This window comes from Amblyomma mixtum, chromosome 2, assembly GCF_055824585.1.
Source record: "Amblyomma mixtum isolate Tamu chromosome 2, ASM5582458v1, whole genome shotgun sequence".
In the NCBI taxonomy this organism is placed as follows: domain Eukaryota; kingdom Metazoa; phylum Arthropoda; class Arachnida; order Ixodida; family Ixodidae; genus Amblyomma; species Amblyomma mixtum.
Window position 1 is genome coordinate 149,879,606 of NC_143013.1, and position 21,866 is coordinate 149,901,471.

The window sequence follows — 21,866 nt, forward strand, 5'->3', positions numbered from 1 at the left end:
GCAGCATGCAGACGTTGGTGAGTGGCGACACCACGGGGTTAACCTGAGCATCCGCAGGGACATCCTCGCAGGGGGATGATGGTGAACAATGCGTCACCACGGACCCGAGCATCCGCGCCTAGCCGTGCGTGGCATCGCCGTGTCCGGGGAAAAGGGGATCCTGGTGGTTGAGCCGATGCCGAGCGTTTGGACCCTTAAGGCCCCTCGGCGGAGGCAACACACCACTTTGGCCCCAGCTTCCTGTAGACGGCACCTCCGGCCTGACCCGACCGGGGGAAATCGGCAGTCGCCTTTTCCTATCCTCCCCTATATCTTTCACTTTCCTATCTCTTTCTTACAACTCTCCTGTCTCCTCCTATTTTCTTTGTTTTTTCCTCTTTTTCCTGGCGGCGAGGGTTAACCGTGTGTGACCAACTACCCTGAGTTGAGTCATATTAGGTTATAGTTAAGGTGTACAGCTGGCGTGGGCAGGACTTGCCTTCAAGTTCCTGTCGCGTCCCCTTGTTGGACTCCATGGTGGGTGGCTGCCACCATGACCGAAAAACCAAATATTTTTATGGCTCCCCCCCTTTCAAAACTAGATCGCTCTCTCAAAAGAGTGCGGAACGAAGCATCAGACTTTTTCATGAAAAAGAAACCAACTTTCACAAAGTTTCACGTAATACACAGCAACTGTGAAGAAAAACAAGCCCGAATCATATCCCCCTTTCTTGTCACCAAATGCTTAACAGATGCCTTAGGGCCTGGCTACAAGGTATCCAAAATGTCCAGCGGCGACCTACTCCTCGAACTCCGTGAGAGCATCCAATGCTCAAAACTCTCAAACATTGCTTCCATAGGGGACATCTCTGTCTCCGTGACTCCCCACCGATCTCTTAACACAGTTAAAGGCGTTATCTCAGAGGCTGACTTCATCCATCTAACAGAAACCGAAATGCTTGAAGGACTTTCTGATCAAAATGTAATTGACGTGCACAGAATCAAAATCCGCAAAGACAACAAAGAAATAGACACCAAACACATGGTCCTCACGTTTAACACCAGCAGTTTGCCCGAAACGATCGATGTTGGATACCTGAAAATCACCGTCAGACACTACATACCGAATCCCCGCCGCTGTTTCAACTGTCAGAAGTTTGGCCACGGCTCACTGAGTTGCCGCGGCCGCAAAACCTGCGCGAAATGCGCTTCGAAGGACCACCCTTCTGAGGAATGCGACGCAGCCCTACGCTGCGCAAATTGTGAAGGAGAGCACGCTGCATACTCCAGGGCGTGTCCGTCCTGGAAAAAGGAGAAAGAAATCATCACCATTAAGACTAAAGAAAACATTTCATTCAAAGAAGCGAGGAGGCGTTTTGCGCTTACCAATTCATTCTCCTTTACAGCAAAACCAAACTTCGCTGATGTGGTGCGCGGGGGCGTAGCACCACACAGCGCTCCGGCATCTGCCGCGGCCACTTCCACCGCGCCTGTGGCAGTGCCATCCACGCCCCAGGCTGAGACAGCGAAAGCTGCTCTGCCAACTACAAGCCAGGGAGTGCCGGCCCACAAGTCAGCATCCCGCAGGACTTCCCCCCGTCGGGGGAGGCCTGACACCCACACACCCGCGGCTTCTTCGCGGTCGTCCAGCACCTCTTCCGATGTGATGGACCAAACTCCCAGCCCGCCTGCTCTACAGCGGCGGAACAGCTCTCTTGAGCGAAAAAAAGGCAGGGCTACCATAACGGCCCCAGAACATAAGTAAACCTCTCGTTGCTCCTACCCCAAAACATAAACATGGCTTTTCTAGTTCAGTGGAACTGTAGAGGAATATTGAGAAATTACGATGACATAAAAAACATTTTAGGATCAATGTCACCCGTAGCCTTATGTCTCCAGGAAACCAATCTAGGTCCACAACATATGAATATCCTGAAGCATTATAAAACTTTTAGACGCGATCGTGAGCAGGCAAATAGACTCTCTGGAGGCGTCGCGATTATCGTACAAAGCGGCGTTCCTGCTCGAGAAATAAAACTCAAAACAAAACTTGAAGCCGTTGCGGTCAGTGTCGTCAGCCATAAAACAATTTCTCTCTGTTCTGTATATATTCCTCCACATTCTACATTAACAGTCCGTGATTTACAAGAATTTATCAATGAACTTCCAGAACCGTATCTAGTAGTTGGGGACTTCAACGCTCACTCCCCTTTTTGGGGAAGCGAGCACTGTGACTCTAGGGGTCAAATAATCGAAGATTTTATCCTCACAAACAATGTATGTCTTTTAAATACAGGAAAAGCCACCTACTGCTCCCCTGCCTCGGGGAAAATGACCTTTTTAGATTTGTCTTTTAGCTCACCTTCTGTTTTTAATGATTTTAACTGGGACGTCATTGACAATCCATATGGCAGCGATCACCTCCCTGTACTAATCACTTTAACATCCCCACCGGAAATAATCCCCACAAGGCCACGGCGCTGGAAGCTTCACCTCGCCGACTGGTCACTTTTTAGAGCAAAGGCAACTTTAGAAAATATAGTTTTAGAAAATCTTACTATCGACCAGATAAACGAAAAGTTTACTAATTGTATCATAACTGCCGCACTCACAGCTATTCCTCAGTCGTCAGGAGTGACGCGACAAAACCATAAAGTATGGTGGAAAAAAGAATGTAAAGAAGCTAAAAAACAACAAAACAGAGCTTGGGGTAAATTCCGTAGGTATCCGACACATGAAAATCTCTTAATTTTTAAAAAAGCAAAAGCTAAAGCTCGGTACGTCCGTCGCAGTGCCGAGAAAGCTTCATGGCAGAATTATGTTTCATCTATCAACAGTCAGATCCCATCTAAAAAAATGTGGGAGCAGGTTCGAAAATTAAACGGTAGCTTTTCACCATTCACAATTCCGCTTTTAACAACACCCGGCACACAAACAAGCATAGAGGAACAGGCAGACATACTAGGAGAACATTTCGCTGCAGTTTCAAGTTCATCTCACTATACACAGTCTTTTTTAAAACACAAAAACACAGCTGAAAAACAGAGGCTCCCAACAAGTGGAGGCACAAATGAAAAATACAATTGTCTAATTACCCTCCAAGAAATCAATAAAGTACTATCTGCCGGCAAAAAAACTGCTCCAGGACCCGACGAAATACACTATGAAATGCTTGCGCATCTTTCGGAGCCAGCCGTGGACGCACTTTTAAGATTCTTTAACACAATATTCATGACTGGCAGAATACCGGAAGCCTGGAAGAAAGCTATTATTGTACCGCTTCTTAAGCCTAGTAAACCCCCAACTTCTCCTAGCAGTTATAGACCCATAGCCCTGACTAGTTGCCTTGCCAAATCCTTCGAAAGTGTCCTAAATATAAGACTAACCTTTGTTCTTCAATCTGGTGAACTTCTTGATATCCATCAGTGTGGATTTAAAAAGGGATGCTGCACTACAGACCACCTAGTCCGCCTTGAAAATACGGTCAGAGAAGCTTTTATACACAAGCAACACTGTCTTAGCGTCTTTTTTGATTTAGAAAAAGCATATGATACTACCTGGAGGTTCGGGATTCTTCAGGACTTAGCTGAATTTGGCATCCATGGCAGAATGCTGAACTCAATTAAAGACTTTTTGACTAACCGTTCATTTAAAGTTCGTCTAGGCTCAACCCTTTCAAGGGATTTTATTCAGGAAAATGGAGTGCCTCAAGGGTGTATTTTAAGCACAACTCTTTTTATTGTAAAAATGAATTCTCTTAACAAAATTATACCAAGGTCCATAACACATTCAGTCTATGTCGACGATCTTCAGATAGCGTGCACATCTTCCAATATATCTACATGTGAAAGACAGGTACAACTTACAATCAACAAACTGGCAACATGGGCAGACAAGAATGGTTTCCAGTTCTCACCACAGAAAACAGTAGCCTTACTTTTTTCACTCAAACGAGGCTTGCACACAGATCCCACATTACACCTAAACCAAACCAAACTGCCTTTAAAAAAACAACACAAATTTCTAGGCATCACCTTCGATAAAAAGTTTACTTTCCTGCCTCACATAAACGCACTAAAGAAGAAAGCGTCGCTATCACTGAACATACTTAAAGTCCTTTCACGCAAACACTGGGGTTCTGATCGGGTATGCCTTCTACAGATTTATCGCTCTGTAGTACGTTCCGTTTTAGATTATGGCTGCATAGTGTATGGATCAGCAAGGCCGTCGTACTTGAAGCGACTGGACCCTGTGCACAATATGGGTCTGCGTCTTTCAACTGGTGCTTACAGGACATCACCCATAAAAAGCCTTTACGTAGAAACTAATGAACCACCACTTGCAGACAGACGAACAATGCTAACATGCTCATACATCTTAAAGATCCGTTCCCAGCCTAAACACATCTGTTACCCACTCGTTACAAAGTGTCCATCTCGAACACTATTTACCAACAAACCTCTAGCAATCAGACCACTTCTTCTCCGCTTTGAAGAGAAATGCCAAGAACTAGACATAATGAACATATTACCTAATATTGCCCGCAAACCTGATCCACTCCCGCCTTGGTACTGCCTACCATCTGTGTGCGACTTCACATTAACACAATTTCAGAAAAAACATACACCACATGAACAGATATTACAAGAATATTTAGCACTCAAAGAAAAATACGGAGAATACGAAGCATTTTATACCGATGGATCAAAATCGGCGCACTACGTGGGAAGTGCTGTAGTTCAGAATAATTGGGAAAAAATAGTACGGCTACCTGAGTGTGCATCCATTTTCACCGCCGAGTGTTACGCAGTCTTACTGGCATTAGAAAAAATAATAAATGAGAACATTCAGAGCAGTATCATTTACACTGATTCTCTGAGCATACTAACCTCACTTCACCATAGAACTGCAGTGACACCACTAATCGGGGATATCATACATAACATAACGAGCGCCACAATACAGGGACAAGACATAAAATTTTGCTGGGTTCCCAGCCACATTGGAATCGCTGGCAATGAGAAAGCAGATGAATGTGCTGGAAAAGCTCGCAACAAAGAAATAAAGAAAGTGAACATTCCCTACAAAGATGGCATGAAGTTAGTACAGTTTAAGCTCAGAGATAAATGGCAGTCTGAATGGAATATTGAAGGTAATAATAAGCTCCACTTAGTAAAACCATTTATAGAAGAATGGAAGTCATGCTCCCACCAAGAACGTTTCATCGAAGTTATTTTATGCCGCCTCCGTATTGGACACACACATCTCACACACAACTTCCTACTTACAAAAGAAGACCAACCTCTTTGTGAAAAGTGCGGATATGATCTAACAATAAACCACATATTATTCTCATGTACAGAACTTGAATCACTAAGGAAAAAACATTTTACTACCTTTTACAAAGAACACATTCCTTTTCATCCAGCATTGATTTTAGGCGAAGATGCACTTGTCAGTATACCCTGTGTTTTTAGCTTTTTAAAGGAAGCCAGTATTCTTCATCAACTCTAATTTACTCACCCTGTTCTTCACTGCATACAGTTATACACCTCAGCCACTTTCTCAATCATGAGAAGGAAGCTGAGGTCTTTTTCTGAGTTGTTGGGAGCCTCGAAATCCTTGCCGAGCCAAGGATGTCTGCGGAGGTAACCCAACCTTTAAAAGTTTCTCTATCAGACATTTTTAAAATTCTTGTCTTTTATCAGCTAGTTAGTAAAATAACTTTTAGGCCCTTTACACCAACGTTTTTATCCACTTTGTTTTCAAACTCTGCTCAAGCATATTTTTTCCATACCTTGTTCTTGGCGCATGATAGCCTTAGCTGCTTATGCGCCAATAAACCCAACACAACACAACACATTAGCATATGTCGGCTCCCAAACTTAAATCAAGTAGCGCTAACATAAAAAATCCAACACTCTGCTGAAGCTTCTGTTCGGCAGAGGAGAATAGCCTACTTCGTATTCGATACTGAATCTACGTCAAATCAAACAAAAGGGAAAAACGAGGCTGGGCTGTATTCTCAATACTACGATGTGTGGCAAAACATACTTCATTAGATGTAAGAATGACAGGTCATACCTGCTGTCGAGCGGGCACCACTCACGTTGCTGCTGGACCCAGCGCGTGCAGAATGTGGACTCATCGGAGAAAATCACATCCCGCCACTTCTCTGGAGACCACTGCTGGAAGGCTCTGGCGAAGCTAAGTCTCTCTCCTCTCTGGTTTATTGTGAGGTGTGGCTTTTGAGCTGCAACGCAGTTCATTACACCTGCTTCTCGCCACCCGGGTCTAATGGTGTCGCAGGAGCAGCTCATGCCAAGTTCGTCACGAAACTACCTGGCGTTCAAGAAGGGGTCTAGAACTACTGCAGCAAAGATTAACTCGTCTTCTTCAAGCGTAGTAGTCCTTGGCCGTCCACTGCGCTCAGCATCGGAAATTCTGCCGTGTTCGTCCCTGTATGCTCTAAGAATACGGCTCACCGCTGTTCTTGTCCTTCCGGTACGGCAACATATTTCACTCTGAGGGACGCCTTCTATGCCGAGTCGCACGATCCGCCTTCTGTCCTCGATTAGAATCCTCAGTGGCATTCTTGCGAAGTACTGCAGCCGATGCAACCGTTCTCGGTTTTATACGTTCCGCGGTTTCCCGTTATCTAATGGTGAACCTGGATTGAATGTTCGTTTTTTACTTTTGTCAACGTTATAGGCCAGAGCCTTTACAGTGCGCGCTGCTATCCTGATAACATTCTGTCTGGTCATTGGTCACTGAGGGACCACTGAACCTATAAAACCGAGAACGGTTGTATCGGCTTCAGTACCACGCAAGAATGCCACCAAGGATTCCAGTCGAGGAAAGAAGGCGGATCGTGCGATTGGGCATAGAAGGCGTCCCTCAGCGTGAAATCTGTCGCCGTACCGGAAGGACAAGAACAGCGGTGAGCCGTGTTCTTAGAGCATACAGGGATGATCACGGCAGAATTTCCGATGCTGAGCGCAGTGGACGGCCAAGGAGTACTACGCTTGAAGAAGATGAGTTAATCGTTGCTGCAGTAGTTGTAGACCCCTTCTTGAACGCCAGGGAGGTTCGTGACGAAATTGGGATGAGCTTCTCCTGCGACACCATTAGATCCAGGTGGCGAGAAGCAGGTCTAATGAACAGCGTTGCAGCTCAAAAGCCGCACCTCACAAGAAAACAGGGAGGAGAGAGACTCAGCGTCGCCACAGCCGTCCAGCAGTGGTCTCCAGAGGAGTGGCGGGAAGTGATTTTCTCGGATGAGTCCACATTCTGCACGCGCTGGGACCAGCAGCAACGTTTGTGGTGCCCGCTCAACAGCAGCTATGACCTGTCATTCTTACAGCTAATGAAGTATGCTTTGCAACACATCGTAGTATTGAGAATATAGCGCAGCCTTGTTTTTCCCTTTTGTTCGATTTGACGTAGATTAAGTATTGAATACGAAGTAGGTTATTCTCTCCTGCCGAGCAGAAGTTTCAGCAGAGTGTTGGATTTGTTATATTAACGCTACCTGATTTAAGTTTGGGAGCCGACATATGCTAATGTTTGTTAGAACATCTTTGCTGCCCTATGCACAGGTATCTCCCTGACTACACCCACAGCGTGCTCAGCAGTGGCTGGTGCTCAGTCAGCGTCTGGGACACCCTCAGTAGGGACGGCCTCAGCCCACTCGTACGGATCGAGCCGGGCCGAGGTACTGCGAGATCCTTACCGGCAACATGATTGCCTACGTCCTGGACGGACCGTTCTCGGATGTCTGCTACGTGTTGTAGCACGAGCGCAGGCCCGTGCACAAGGCGCGTGCTGGAAACGACCTTTTTGAGCGCTGCGCCGTGCGTCAGCTCCCGTGGCCGCCTAATGAGGCTGACCTCAACCCCATCGAAAACATATGGGGAATCATGAAGAAGGAACTTTCCTCACGGCGCCTTTGTGGTGGCACAGCTGACCAGCTCTGGCATGCCGTCAAAGAGGAATGGGAAGCCCTGCGCCGACGACCAGACCTAGTGGCGGCACTATATGACTATGCCAAGACGACTAAGTCAAGTCACCGCGGCAGACGGCAACTTCTCGTCTCACTAAGGTCACTCTGAAGACTGCCAATGAGATATTTAATCTGCTTTCGCAAATAAATTTCATCACTGACAATAATTTTTGTGATTCGTCTTCCTAGAATCTCTTCGGGACTGAACTATTGTAAAGAAATTATCGTCAAAGACTACGTATCGTAGACCCTAGTTAAAAACAAATTGCAGATGATTTCTGAACAGAATATCGAGCTTATTGCGAACACAGTGCCAATACGACAGCTTCGAAAGAGAAGCAGCGCCCGCAGAGAGGTTCGTCGTCTCTGTTACTCACTGGCGTGAAAAAGCGCCCGTCACGGTGGCTGCCGATGCGGCCTCTTCAACCGCGCTGCCTAAAATCCGGCTATGGTGGATGCAGCGGATTAGCAGTAACATCTAACATGAGGGCAATATAAAAGGACAACCAAAAACAAAACTCCGACTCGTTTCTTCATACAGCCGCGGTTTGACGGACTGCGGCTGTCCATTTGATCTTCCACAGCCCGATATGCTCGATGAATAGGCGATGCGCGCTCCCTTTCGTCGGGACCGTCAACAGCAGGGCAGCTGAACGCAACACTAGATATTTATCAAGCGCGACAAGCCCCCGCGCGAGGGCGAGGGCGAATTTGTCGTCACTCGGGGCACTCTGGCTGCCAGCGAGCGGCGCGAGATAACAGCGCCCCTGTGCGGCCCCCCAGCCGCTCCGCTACCCTGAGCGGTGGTCAGTTTTATTTTCCGGCCGATAGTACATAGTACATGGAACGTAGAAGAATAGTGAACGCAATAGTGATAGCTTCACTTACTCGTTGCTGAGAGCACAGTTTGGCCAGTAAGTTCAACAAATCTGTCCACAGTGGGCTATGCGACCACCGTCCACCGATCAACAAAAAATCTATGCATTATTAGCGCATAGTACTTGGAGCGTAAAATAATGGTAAAAAATAGCACAGTTTCTCCAGTAACTTCAACGAATCAGTATACAGTGGGCTGTGCGACCAGAGTCCAACGATCAGCAAGAAAATGTATGCATTATTATCTCATAGTACATGGAACGTACGAGAACGGTGAAAACAATAGTGGTAGCTTTACTTCCTCGTTGCTGAGAGCACAGTTTGGCCAGTAAATTCAACAAATCCGTCAACAGTGGGCTTTGCGACCACCGTTCACCGACCAACGAAGAAATCTATGCATTATTAGCGCAAAGATATTATTTTATTAGTTACTACAGGGGGTATTGAGTCGTATACAAGCACTGCCTAAGGAGAAGCAGTGCATTTAAGGTGCGTAAGTGAAATGCAGGCTGGGAGATTTGTTGCATTTAGAATGGCACTGTAACAGACTATTTGACTGGCGGTGGAAATATGGAGAAAAAATACACTTTTGAAGAGGCTGCAGAGGACGTAACTAGAAAAAGACTTGAAAAGTCGGTAGTAGCTTCAATTCTTTCAAGCTTTGTGGGTTGGTGTAAAATCACGAAATTTTGATCGGGTTAATGTCCTAATGTAATTCTTCAACTGCATCTCATAGACACGTTTGGGAATATAAGCTTTCAAGAAAAACATGGCGCCCTTCCTGGAGGCAGTGAACCTAACCGAGAAAGAATGTTATTAACAGATCGGAGTTCATTGTATCTTGCAAACCCTTGCTGGCAAAATTCTATCTCGTTCTACTACTGCCCACTTTTTGAAGGAAATCGATCACGTGCATGACACAAATGTTCTTTTTGTTCAGGTCGAGGACACCAAGCCTGTAGATTGGACAGGCGAGCTGCAAAAGCCTACAATGGTAAGAATCGCTGCGATTGGCTACTGTCCTTAGTAACGACCGATTCCAGCCTGTGCCAAGGTGCAGCCCTAGAGAGGGGCTTCCTATTAGTCAACGCATCCGGTGTTCTGTGTCGTTTCACGCGCAGTTCGGGCAAACTGTGTGTATACCAGAATTTATTAAAAGGGATTTCGCACCCTCGCCGCAGGTTCTTTTTAAGCAGTGACGCCGAAAGGCGGACAAATCTGCCGACGCGTCTGTCGACACTGCTGCCGACGCGTCTGTCGACACGTCTGCCGACGCGTCTGCTAACGACAGTATGAGGCATTAAAGGCTTTCGCCTTAATAACCTAGCTGCTTCATGACTTACACTCTAGAACTGTCGCGGAACAAAGCGGCCCAGAGCTACTTCAGCCTTCGGTGAATGAAATCAGTAATAAGCAAGATAGCTTAGGCCAAGACCTGAAAGAAGTTGTCGGTAGGCTAGCTTGCCTGCTCGCTAAACTGACAGCATTGAAACCCTCCGGCAATAATGTACTAACTCCCGCGCGCCTGGATGGCGCCGAGGATAGATCCTGGGACAATAATATAATTTTTTATGACATACCTGTAGTGCCCCAAGAAAACCCAATGCACACCGAGCAATAGATAATTTCACTACTCTATGAGCTACCCGCCTTCTCTTCTCTGAGCTCTGATTACACTGGGCGTTCGCATTGTCTCGGACGTGCCAGTGGAAATTCGCGCAGGCCCATTAACGCCAAGTTTGTCTTTTCTAAGATCAAATAATTCTGTTCAATCGGACCGCATTAAAAAAGAACAATATTTCTTTCGGTGAAGACTTCTGCCCCTCAACTAGGCTCGCTAAAAAAACCCTTTTAGAATTTGCAAAGCTTCGCAGTACGTCATGCCAGCTCAAGTATAACAGGCTCCACATGAACGGGAAATGTTAAACCTACAACCCTGCCACCAATACGGTTATTGCATCTCCCCTAAAAAAACCTGCCATTACCGAAAAACCTGACGCTGAACTCACACTATCCTGTGCCGCTGCTCCTAGTAGCATCGACCAACCGTCTACCTTTTCACCGTAGCGATCACAGAGGGGTCGCGGGTCCTTTAACGAGCTTTCTGTTGTGTACACTAATATCGGAGTGTCCTTAAAAATCGTGTAAGTACATTTATTGATTCTTGTGCATCCCACATAGTAGTACCAACATAAACGTGGCTTTCAAATAAAGTACCATTAAATTTTAGAATGTAGCAAACTCTACAGCAATTTTTACCGCAATGATAGAAATTACAGATCAGGTGGCGTAGTACTAATTGCCGTAGACTATAATATATCTTCATGCGCAATTCAGGTGACAAACGGTCTAGCAATAGCATGGGTTTTATTAAACATAAAATGAACACAGCTCATAGTTGTTTGCATGTTATCCTCCTCCGTCCAGAGACCTAGAATTCGTCAATAACCTTCATGACGTCATTAATCTAGTCTCTGTTCAGTTTCCTGGATCTCCTATTTTTCTCCTGGGCGATTTCAGTTGCCCTAATATCTCTTGGAGCGCGGAAAGCTAAAGTAATCATCCCACAGATTCGGAAACCTAAATCTTCTATCGACTTGTGCTCAACGTTTAATTCCTCTCAAATTGCCACTCTGCCTACAAGATGCACGAGTCATTCCGAAAACACACTTGACCTTATCTCAGCAACGTGTCTAGAATTTGTCAAATCTCAGCATTTTTCCAGGCTTTAGCGACCATTCAATCTCTGTATTTACGCTGAGATTTTCTTTTCCCAATGCTGACAAAGAGTGAAGATTGTTAGGAATTACAGCCGAGGAAGCTACGAAGCAATTAATTTTGTGTTATCGCCTTTTTGTGACAAATTTCTGCGCAATTTTGAAAATCGTATCCTATAACAAAACTGGGATTTGTTCAAAAACATAGGATTCAAGCTCATCAACAAGCACACTTCCATGCGAGTAATTAAATACACCAAATCACCATGGTATAACGCAGCTCTTGGATGTCTAGCCAATAAAACCAAGCGTGTGTACCGCCCAGCTAAAACCTCAAAATTGTCAGAGCGATGGCATGCCTATCAAACCGCAAATGGTACTTACACTCACGCTTTACGCGAATCCAAACGCTACTTCGTTAAACACGCCCTCCCCAATTTGCTACGTTCTAATCCTCGACAGTTCTGGCAAACGGTAAAAGGCCCTGAAAGTGATGGCATGATTGCTAACTTCAGTGATGGTGTACCGTTTACTGATCAACAATGTCCCACTGCATTCAACTATTTTTTCGCAGCGTCGGTTTTCCAGTCATAAAGACGTCCCAAAGCCCCATTTCGACATATACTCGTTGTCACAATGATGCCTCCTATAACAGTTAATCCAGCTGGTGTGGAGAAGCTTATTGACTCCCTGAAGCTGTCTTATGCTTGTGGTCCTGATGGCATCATTTCAGAATTCCTTAAAGACACCAACTTTTACTCTTCTATCAATTTGACAAAACATTTCGAGCAATCTTTATCCACGGGCTTGATACCTGATGACTGGACGGTCGGGAGGGTTGTTCCCATACATAAAAATGGTGACAAGCATGTTGTTGAAAACTATCGACCCATTTCTTTGACAAGTGTCCCGTGCAAAGTCCTTGAGCATATCATTTTATCCCAAATCGATGCTCATCTTGATTGTCATTCTTTCTTCCATAGTTCTCAACATGGCTTTAGAAAGCATTACTCATGTGAAACGCAACTGGGATCATTCACTCACTTCCTTCACTGCATCCTAGACCGCGGCGGTATTGTCGACTGCATATTTTTTTATTGTTCTACGCGTTTTGACAAGGTATGCCAAAGTCTACTGCTCTTCGAATTTAACATATTAGTCTGGATCCTAATGTTTTTGCATGGCTGAGAAGTTTTCTTTCAAATCGCTCCCAATACGTAACAGTTAGGAAAAATGACTCCAACTTTATCCCCGTTTATTCTGGAGTGCCACAAGGCTCTGTTCTTGCTCCTTTACTCTTTCTAATCTATATCAATGACTTACCCACCAAAGTTCAATCTCGCGCTGGCCTTTTTACAGCCGACTGTGTAATTTATGACGAAATAACCAATCCTAATGGTGAAAGGATTTTTCAATCAGGAACTCAGGAACTGCATTGTGTCAGTATTGACCAATGACTCTTAACTCTGGAAAGTGTAAAGTGATGCATGTATCTCGACCTAACCCCAGTGTTTCATCGTATGTCCTACAGAATTCCCCACTGGAACAGGTAACGTCCTACAAACACCTGGGCGTATTCTTCTCATTCAGGTTATCAAGGGAACAGCACATAAACTACATAACTAGCGACGCTAATCGTTCTCTAGGCTATCTCAAACGTATTTTCGCGAACATTTCTTCATCCCTTAAGCTACAACATTATAAAACACTTATCCGTCCCAAGCTTGAGGATGCTGCCTCTGTATAGGATCCCTGCTTTAATTTTCTAGCAACAACCATCGAAGCTATTCAGAATCGGTCTACTCGTTACATATTCAGTAATAACCCTCTTACTGCCAGCACAACTAACATGAAAAACTCGTTACACCTACCACCGCTCCCAGTGAGACGTCAGATACTTGACTTCGTTTGCTACATAAAAAATACTACCACGATACACTTCACGATCTTTTGCTCCAGAGGCCCTCTTATGCGTCACGTCGCTTAGACCATCGTCATAAAATTAAATCTTTTGCATGCCGCACAAATGCCTTTCACAATTAATTCCTCCTGCTTTCAATAAAAGAGTCGAACCACCTCCCCGACGCTCTTGCGTCTATTACAGATGTTACCTTGTTCAAAAATGCTTTAACAGCTAATTTTATTGCCCTAAATGAATAGCATACGCGCTATTTATTATTTTTGATTCTTACCATCGTATTCTTAATTGTATTATATTCTTGGACTTTAGCCGTTATATTTTGGTTTTCTTATTTTAATCATTTTTGCTTTGTTTAATTCTTCACGACTGACATCGCTATTTGCATGGCTGTGCTTTTCTCTGATTCATGTTATGTTATGTATTCCACTCCCCTCTGTAACGCCCGACCCGGGCCATGAGGGTATCAGAATAGCTGAACCTGGTTAATTGGAGAGAAAGGTCGGTTCGAACATCTGCAATTTGGACACCCATAATGCTCAGCACATAACCAGAAGATAAGTTGCTATGACATTTACATTCACTAGGCGCGCCATCTGCTGAACCATCGCCGTACATCGTGTGTTGGGTGTTTCATTGCGCGCCGCATGACGGCGCTACGACTACATGCCAGGTCAGCGCCTCCTCTATTTTTACAATGCCTGCCGAGTAGGGCCGATCCGACCGTCCAAACCCCTCTCCTGTCCTCCTTTCCTACTCTCCCCCGTCGGCTAGCCTTCGTGCCTGCTGTGTGTCTGCGGGGGAGAAGACCATCTGGGTGGCGCCAGACAACGGAAAGCGGAAGAGGCCACTTTGTTATCATTTCTATCTCTCTTCGTGAGGCGGCGCTCTGCATCCTTCATGACTAAAGCCCCTAAATAAACTAAAAGTAGCGACATCTCCTCCCTCCTCCTCCTATGCCGGCGCTCCTTCTCTCGGCTTCTCCCGGGCGCCGACGGTGGCGGCACCTAGGTCGGGAGCAGCTAGCAGACGCTCCCAACCGTCGCCTTTTCGCGCCCAGTAGACCGCGCACCCAAATGAACTTCGTGTTGCGTTTTGTGACTTGGCTTCGGTCAAAATGACATCATGAAATGAGAGATTGAAAAATCAGTTACTGTAATAACTGCCCAGACCAACGTTGGATTCCTTTATAGAAACTTCTTGTCCTTCGATCGCTTTGACTGCGGAGCACACGTTGGAAGTGGTGCGCGCGAGCGAGTTCGCGGCACTAGAGTGACTACCATCGTTCGACGAGTGGCTTTCTCGTCACTCGCGCTTTGGCGCGCAGCGGACCGCGCACCCGCATGATTTTTGTTGCATTTTCTGCCTCCGATTCGGCCGCATTGAGATTGTGGCGTGGGAGATACAAGGCACGAAAAAAAATATAGAGCGTGACCTTTCATAACTGAAAAAAGAATACACAAGTGTTAACACGTCACCACTGCACATTAAAAGCCATGAGGAGCTTTTCCAATGTCGAACTTTGGAAATCGTCTGGATCATTGCTCGCGCCCATAGTGCTCATTTGACACCACCTATCCACGTTACATAGCTCCACGCAGCGTGATTTTCGCAGGAATTCGCGGCAGCGACGACAGCCTGAACCCAAAATGTCTGAAACTATGTTATACAGAGGTCCTTGCTTGCATTCTCAAGTATTATCCACGCAGATATCGAGTATTCAAGCGACAGGTGCGTTAATGTGCCTAGGCACAGTAACGCCCGATTTCGGTTTAGAACGCAGCTTGAAAAATACGTTCAGCAATGCGCGCAACATGAAAGTTACACCTTAATCGCAAGCAGCATGAGCAGGAGGAGCTTCAACAGCAAGTAACACACCTTTGGTGTCGAGTTCGTGAGCGAAGGAGTGCAACTGTAACAAAACAAATACGTCTAGCGATGCGCTCAACATGAAAGCTAGACCTGCACCGCGAGCAGCATGAGCAGCGTATAGGCTCAAACAGCGAGTACCGCCCCTTTAGTATCGAGTTCGTGAGCCCAGGAGTCCCGCTGCAGCAACATAAATACGGCAAGCAATGCGCGCAACATCAAGCCTGGACCTTCATAGCGAGCAAGGTAAACGGCCGGGCTCAAACAACATGCGAACGAGCCCGACTGAAACCAAGCCGACGCGCCGCGCAATGCGAGCAACATTAAACCTGCGCTTCAGCACGGCTTTCGTACCCGCTAGCGAACGAGTCTATTTAGAATCATGCCAAACGGCATTTAGTGCGAAGGAAGACTGCAGCCGCTGGCGCTTCACACCAAATCATCCGAAAAAACACGACTAACAACTGAAAAACGACCACTTATCTCACAAACACGCGGATCCACAACATTATCGAAGTTTGCCCGGCCGACCGGCCGATCCTGTGCTGCCAAACCTTTCGGCGAGCCGCCTTGCTTTTTCTGGAAGGAATTACAAAAAATCTTTTGCCACTGCCACCTCGGTTGTTGCATCCATACGCGCAACATAAGCTCGGCATCGCCGCAACACGTACACGCCGTCAAAGATGAAAAAAAAAATGCTTCCCGCCAAAACTGTTGCACAGAATGAAAACGAAGCGCGACTCCCAGCCCCAGCAATGGCGCCGGCGTCTGCTGCGGAGCCAAAAAGCGCGCTAACACGTGACTACGACGCCTCGGCCAATGGGAGGCTCGATTCTCCGGCGGCGCGCCAGGAGAGGAGGAGTGTCGGAAAGTTCAAAGCTTTTCGCTACTTTTGTTTCATTGAGGGGCTTTATTCATGACCATCAGGCTGCCTGTCAGGTATGGACGCGTCATTAAGCGCGCTGTTCGTGGCGCTGCTCACCGTGGAGCGCTGGTCATCGCGAAGCCGCTGCAGGCGCTGGTTTTAAAGAGTCACAGACAGTGCGGCGCAGCGCCGTTGGCATTGCAACGGAAGGCTGTGGCGGCTTTGCCGAATCATGTCGGTATTTTAGGTAAGCTACAGCGCTGAAACATTCCGGAAGAGGAACTGAAACTGCTTGGCGAAAATATGAAATCAGATGGTAAACGTATTTAGTAATAAGTTATGCTATTAGGATTCTATCATGTTCAGTAAGAAAAATTGGTGAATGAAATGAAGAAGGGATGGGAAATCTTCACGACAAGGCATTTTTCAAGACTACCAGACAGCAATAGCTTTCAAGTCGTAGCTGTACTTTTGTCAGGATAAGCTGTCATTGTTACGACGACTAGATAAAGATTATTCTGTCCTTGGCAACCTGCAGCTACTATTGTTTTGAGAAGCGAAAAATGAACTTCATTCGCAAATATACGGCGCAGCAGCTGTTGCCAAAGCAGATCGGAAGTTCTGCCTGGTCCTGACTGCAACCAGGTGCTAATAAAACGGTGGAAAACAAAGAAAAGCGCCTGAAGAAAAGGAGGCAGATAAAATGGAAATCGCGACCTCTTCAGCACGTGTTCAGGGGCAGTCACCGTAAAGGCCGAACCGCAAGGCAGAGTTTCTTCGGCGCCGCGTCAGCGTCTCTTCTACCGGCGTTGTCGTTCGGCGCCGCAAGAGAGGGCGAGCAAACACGTGAGGGCGTACGAACTGGCGTCTCCACCCGGGCGTTAGGTGTGTTTTGATTGTTGTTGAGTTCCGCTCGCGCACGAGATGCTTTTTCCTCCTCGTGCGTACAAAAGTGGTTGCGCTAGGTGCAAATTTCTTAAGACTGTTAATACCTGCTAATACAAGCAAATAGACACCAATTCTAAAAATGTAAATGGCTATAAATACAAATAGTTGTGTATACTATTACTGTAAATTGTTGTAAATATATGTGAATAAATGCACTTAAACGTCAACTTCTTTTGTACTGTCTGTGCAGCGAAGTTCCTGAGCTCCACTTAAACGCGCTTAAAATTGCCCACTCTTCACGCAAAACTGAAAGCAGCAGCCCTGTTGCAGATAATTATCCGGTGCCATTTTACTGCTGCTGCGAGGACACCTCGTCAGCTTCGCGGACCACATCATTTACCCGCGCAAAACAATTTTCGGTAACAATGGTGCCAAAAAACGAACGAGCCTTAAAACTTATAATACTCTACTCGTCTAGCAAGAAAGAGCAATAAGTAGCGCATGTACCTCAAACAGCGCATAAAGTATGCCAGCCGCCATCATCAAGGGATAGGCGAAGCGATAGCCACAGGCCACCTCTGCAAAGGGCGAGCAAAGCTGCCGCTACAGCCGATTGCCGTTGGAAAAAGCGCCGCGCCACGGATGAAGCGAGAGCTACACAAGAAGTTGTAGACAGCAACAACCTGACAGACGCCAGGAGTAGGAGCAGGACAGCGCTATCACCACCGCGCGCCCATACGCAAGCATGACGCAAGCAGTGCTACTATCTGGCTAGCGCCGCAGCGCGGCAAATAACTGAAATCAGGTGTACCGACGGCTCCCATTGCGAAGCGGCCGATGCGGCTGGCATTGTAAAAATAGAGGAGGCGCTGGCCAGGTAAAGCCCCTGAAAAAACTAAAGTAGCGACAAGACGCCCTCCCTCTTCTCTCCTCCTCCCCCGCGCGCCGGGCGAACGACTTTTGTTTTCGTTGTGATTTCATATGACTGCGATGGTGACCTCTAGCCCGCTCCGACGGAACTAATGCCGCTTTTCAATTGGTTGCGCTGGATTCCCGTGCTTGCCGAGTTCTTCTCTCTGTCTCCGCATTAACCGTGCGTTCCGCTGCATAAATACACCGGTGACTTAGGAGAAACATTTGCATGCTTCACTGAATCGTCTAAAGGCAAAAATGAGCACGCATAGATGGATTGTTTTGGTCGAGCCGCACGCGCACCATGTTCTGGAGCGCCGGGCGTGCCAAGTTTGATATCGAGAGTGGAGCGTGCATTGAACGTAACCGTGAATCACGAGGCCGTAGAACGAATTTGCGGTGATCTGTTTTGGTGAAGAGGGGTATGCAAACAAAACGACTGTCCACGCCGGAACGCTGGGCGTGCTACTACGGATGCAGAGGTTTGACATTCGAAAAGACACCTGCAAGTGAAGGCATTATAAATGCCTGTAGTTCATCCGCTCTTCTAGTGCCTTTCGGTTTTGGTCTGCTGCAGTGTATCGCGGACCAGGTTAGACGATTGAGGGAGTGCTCGAAATACGGTATGAAGGCCACGCTACGTCTGTACTTATCTGTGCCTCCCCTAATGTTCTCTCGCGTGCATGAACTGTAACGATATAGACTTCCGCATTAAAATTTTCTTTGGAATAGTTACTTAGTAAGGACAAAACCTACCTCGCAAATATCCTTCGCCTGCCAGCAAAGCGACAATAAAGTTCTACGTAAATGTTTCATCGGCATCAGGCATTTAGTGAGAAGCAAAACCTACCTCGATTTTAACATATCTGTCCGATAATATTTCATATTCGTATAGTCGTTATTAGAGCACTGCACGGGCCTTAATTATACACGCGTCCCGAGCCCGTCAACCTTTTTCGTTACCCGCCCCAGCCCGGCCCGATTTTTTCGATAGAGGCCCGAACCCGACCCGGCCCGCGAGGTAGACATGCCCGGCTAAGGTTCGGAAACAGTCCGAGTACTAAATGCACATCGGTAAAGCCAAAGCCTTTTGTTATACGGATATCATTTTAAAAAAAAAAGCGGCCACAAAGCGGAGATAATGGAGGCCTCACTGTGGGCAACGTTAACAAAAAAAAAAAACGTTTTAGCATTAATAAAAGAGGTTATCACAGATTTGCTCGCATTCGTAGCCTTCTCCTAACTAGTTAGGCGTCAAGGTGAAGCGAGAACGCGGAAGTGATGTTACAAAGTATGTGACAGAAAACGAGCGACCCACTTACGGTGGGCACTATCACGCATACCCACAGCTACTGGTCATATTTCGAGAGTAAACGCAAGCCAGCGTGCGCTAGCTGGTGTTTCCACCAACGGTGCCTACGGTGCCTTGACGATGCATATCGGCGCGATAATTCTCTTTTTGTCTTTTTCTGCAATATATCTATATATAATATACACGCACGCACGCGCGCACGCGCGCGACTGCAGAATGTCACGCGTGCGCTTCACCATGTCAGAGCGCAGTTTGATCTGCGCTTATAGTACGCACGTATGTCTAACTGCGGCATGCGCTCAAATTTAAGGAACGTCACTCTACAGTTAGACGTGTGCCTCGCGTCAGTTACACGTTTGCGTGCGTGCAATCACGATGCGCTCAACGCAAGCGCCCTTATGTCGAGCTTACTGCGGCCATACGCTCGATTGCGAACAAACCACTGCACAGCGTAGCTTGAAAAAAAAAGAAAAACTCAGCAGCTATTGAAAGCACGTCACTGACCTCGCAAAGTCTGGTTGATGGCGTTGCGTTAAATTTCGCCCGGCCAATTCTGTGTAACCAAACCTTCCTCCGGCCCGCGTCGGTTTTCGATGATGGGATCGCGAAGAACCGCTTTTCACCGTCGTGACGGTTCTTGCACCCGAAGGCGCAGCAGCCCGTCATGCCGCACAGATAGACGGCTTGAAGTTAGGTGACTGACACACGTTCCGAGCAAAACAAAAGCCGCTGTTCTTCACAGCAAGCAAAAGTGCAGTGTCCGCAACGACGCCCGCCGAACCTACAGTGCGCGGTTGTAGCGGACAATATGGCGTCTGCGGCCGCGAAAAGCGCGGGTTTAAAGGACTTTTGCGCGCGAAACCATCGACCAATGGGAAGAGGCGACGGGCGCAGGAGAGGGAGAGGCGGCGTTCTGCAAAGGTTGTCGCTACTTTAAAAATTTCCAGGGGCTTTAATGCCAGGTACGAAGGAAATTCACTGGAAACGTATACTTCGCTACTCGCTTAATTAGGATATGTGTAATTTACGTGGCAATAATTAAATTAACCATGAAAGGCTCAGTAGAGATCTCGAAGATACGTTTCTTAGACATCTGTGCATTTACTAGACGCGCCTTCGTTCACTTTGAAGAGTGGAACAAGCGTGGCGGATGACAATAATTCCTTTCCCTATAAATTTTTTTAACATATAATGTTCCGGTGATCTCAATGTTTCATTTGCAGAAAGCCGGGAACAATAGACCATGTTTTTACACTGTTTGGAAGGGGTTTATTTTTTGGATGTATTGCAGCGAACCCTAAAGAAAGAATTACCACTAGACTCCTAAGGCATCCGGTACTTACTTGTAGAAAATGAGGATGGGGTACAGTTTGACATAATAATGCAGATAGGCCTCCACTGTATATGGCGCTCCAGAATGGCAGGCTACCATTGTGACAAAGACGCAAGGCCCGAACTTACTTTCCGGAATGCATGGACTGGTTTCTGGCCATCCAGAAAGCCGCTGCGGAGCCTCCGAAGTGGCTCTCGAAACTAGCGCCGTTCTGAAGTTTGCATGAATTTTAATCTGACTTAGCCAGATTCATGCTGGCTGACACGACAGTGCCGTGTGTATGTACATAGCGTTTAGTGTGTTTTGTTGATTGTTTGTTTTGTTGAATGTTATTTATCAAAGCCAGGCAATAAAGAAAAAAACGGGCGTGGTGGAGTGTAAGCGTAATCGTCTGGCGTGCCGGAAGCTCGGGTTCGATTCCCACCTATACCAAGATTTTCTGTTTCTTATTTTCTTTTTCTTATGATTTTCTTATGTTCTCTGCTAATTGTGGCCGTCTCAAGGTAATATCTGCGCTCTTACGTAAACTTCAATGCTTGCAAGGAAAAGTGGAGCTCACGTTCTAAAAACAAGGCGAACTAATTGTTACGGGAACAAGTGTTCAAGACCGAAGGGGTGCGGTGAGAGTCGTTAAAAACTTTGGAGTCACGTCACTTGAGCGCCTAGCGCAAAAGAGCTGGGATGGTGTCTTCCTTTCGTACGCTGACAGGGCTTGAAGACTTCCTGGCATTTCAGGTTTCCCCCGGCAGAGCCGAAGCCCATGGGGCGAGTTACGGATTTTCGGAGTACGGAGTACACAGTAACGAGTGAGGTTATCTGCACAGAAGATGGTACTGAGATTTCCATTGAAAGACTTCGGAAACGTACCCGGCAGATCTATGCTGACTTGCTCGAGCGGAGCTCGGCGATGAGTAACAGTGTGCAGCAGACCCGCTGTGGCGGTTGCGGGCGTTTATTGTGCTGGCATTGCGTGCAACTGCCGGCTTACCATGCAGTCATGGGGCGCACTTTTAGCCGGTGAAACCGTTCTTGCGCACGGGGAGTATTCGGGCCGAACTGAGATGACCAGACGCGGGGTAATCATGCATTACGCGTAAAACAGACGGGAAAAGCCTTTTGAAACCACCACTAGAATCGTGCCCTCGGAGGGCAGTAGTATTTTCACCATACGCCACGGTCGTGTACGCAAAAACGG

At 46.8% G+C, this 21,866-nt stretch overlaps 1 protein-coding gene across 1 annotated transcript in view; it reads left to right on the top strand.

Moving 5' to 3' along the window:
- Positions 1-6,276: 6,276 nt before the first annotated feature.
- Positions 6,277-21,866, top strand: part of LOC149361246 (neprilysin-1-like) — a 51,111-nt gene continuing 35,521 nt past the window's right edge. Inside the window, exons 1-3 of the mRNA XM_089568032.1 lie at positions 6,277-6,440; positions 7,578-7,671; positions 9,798-9,851. Of these exons, the coding sequence (XP_089424158.1) occupies positions 6,277-6,440; positions 7,578-7,671; positions 9,798-9,851 (312 nt within the window). The remainder of the gene's footprint in view (positions 6,441-7,577; positions 7,672-9,797; positions 9,852-21,866) is intronic.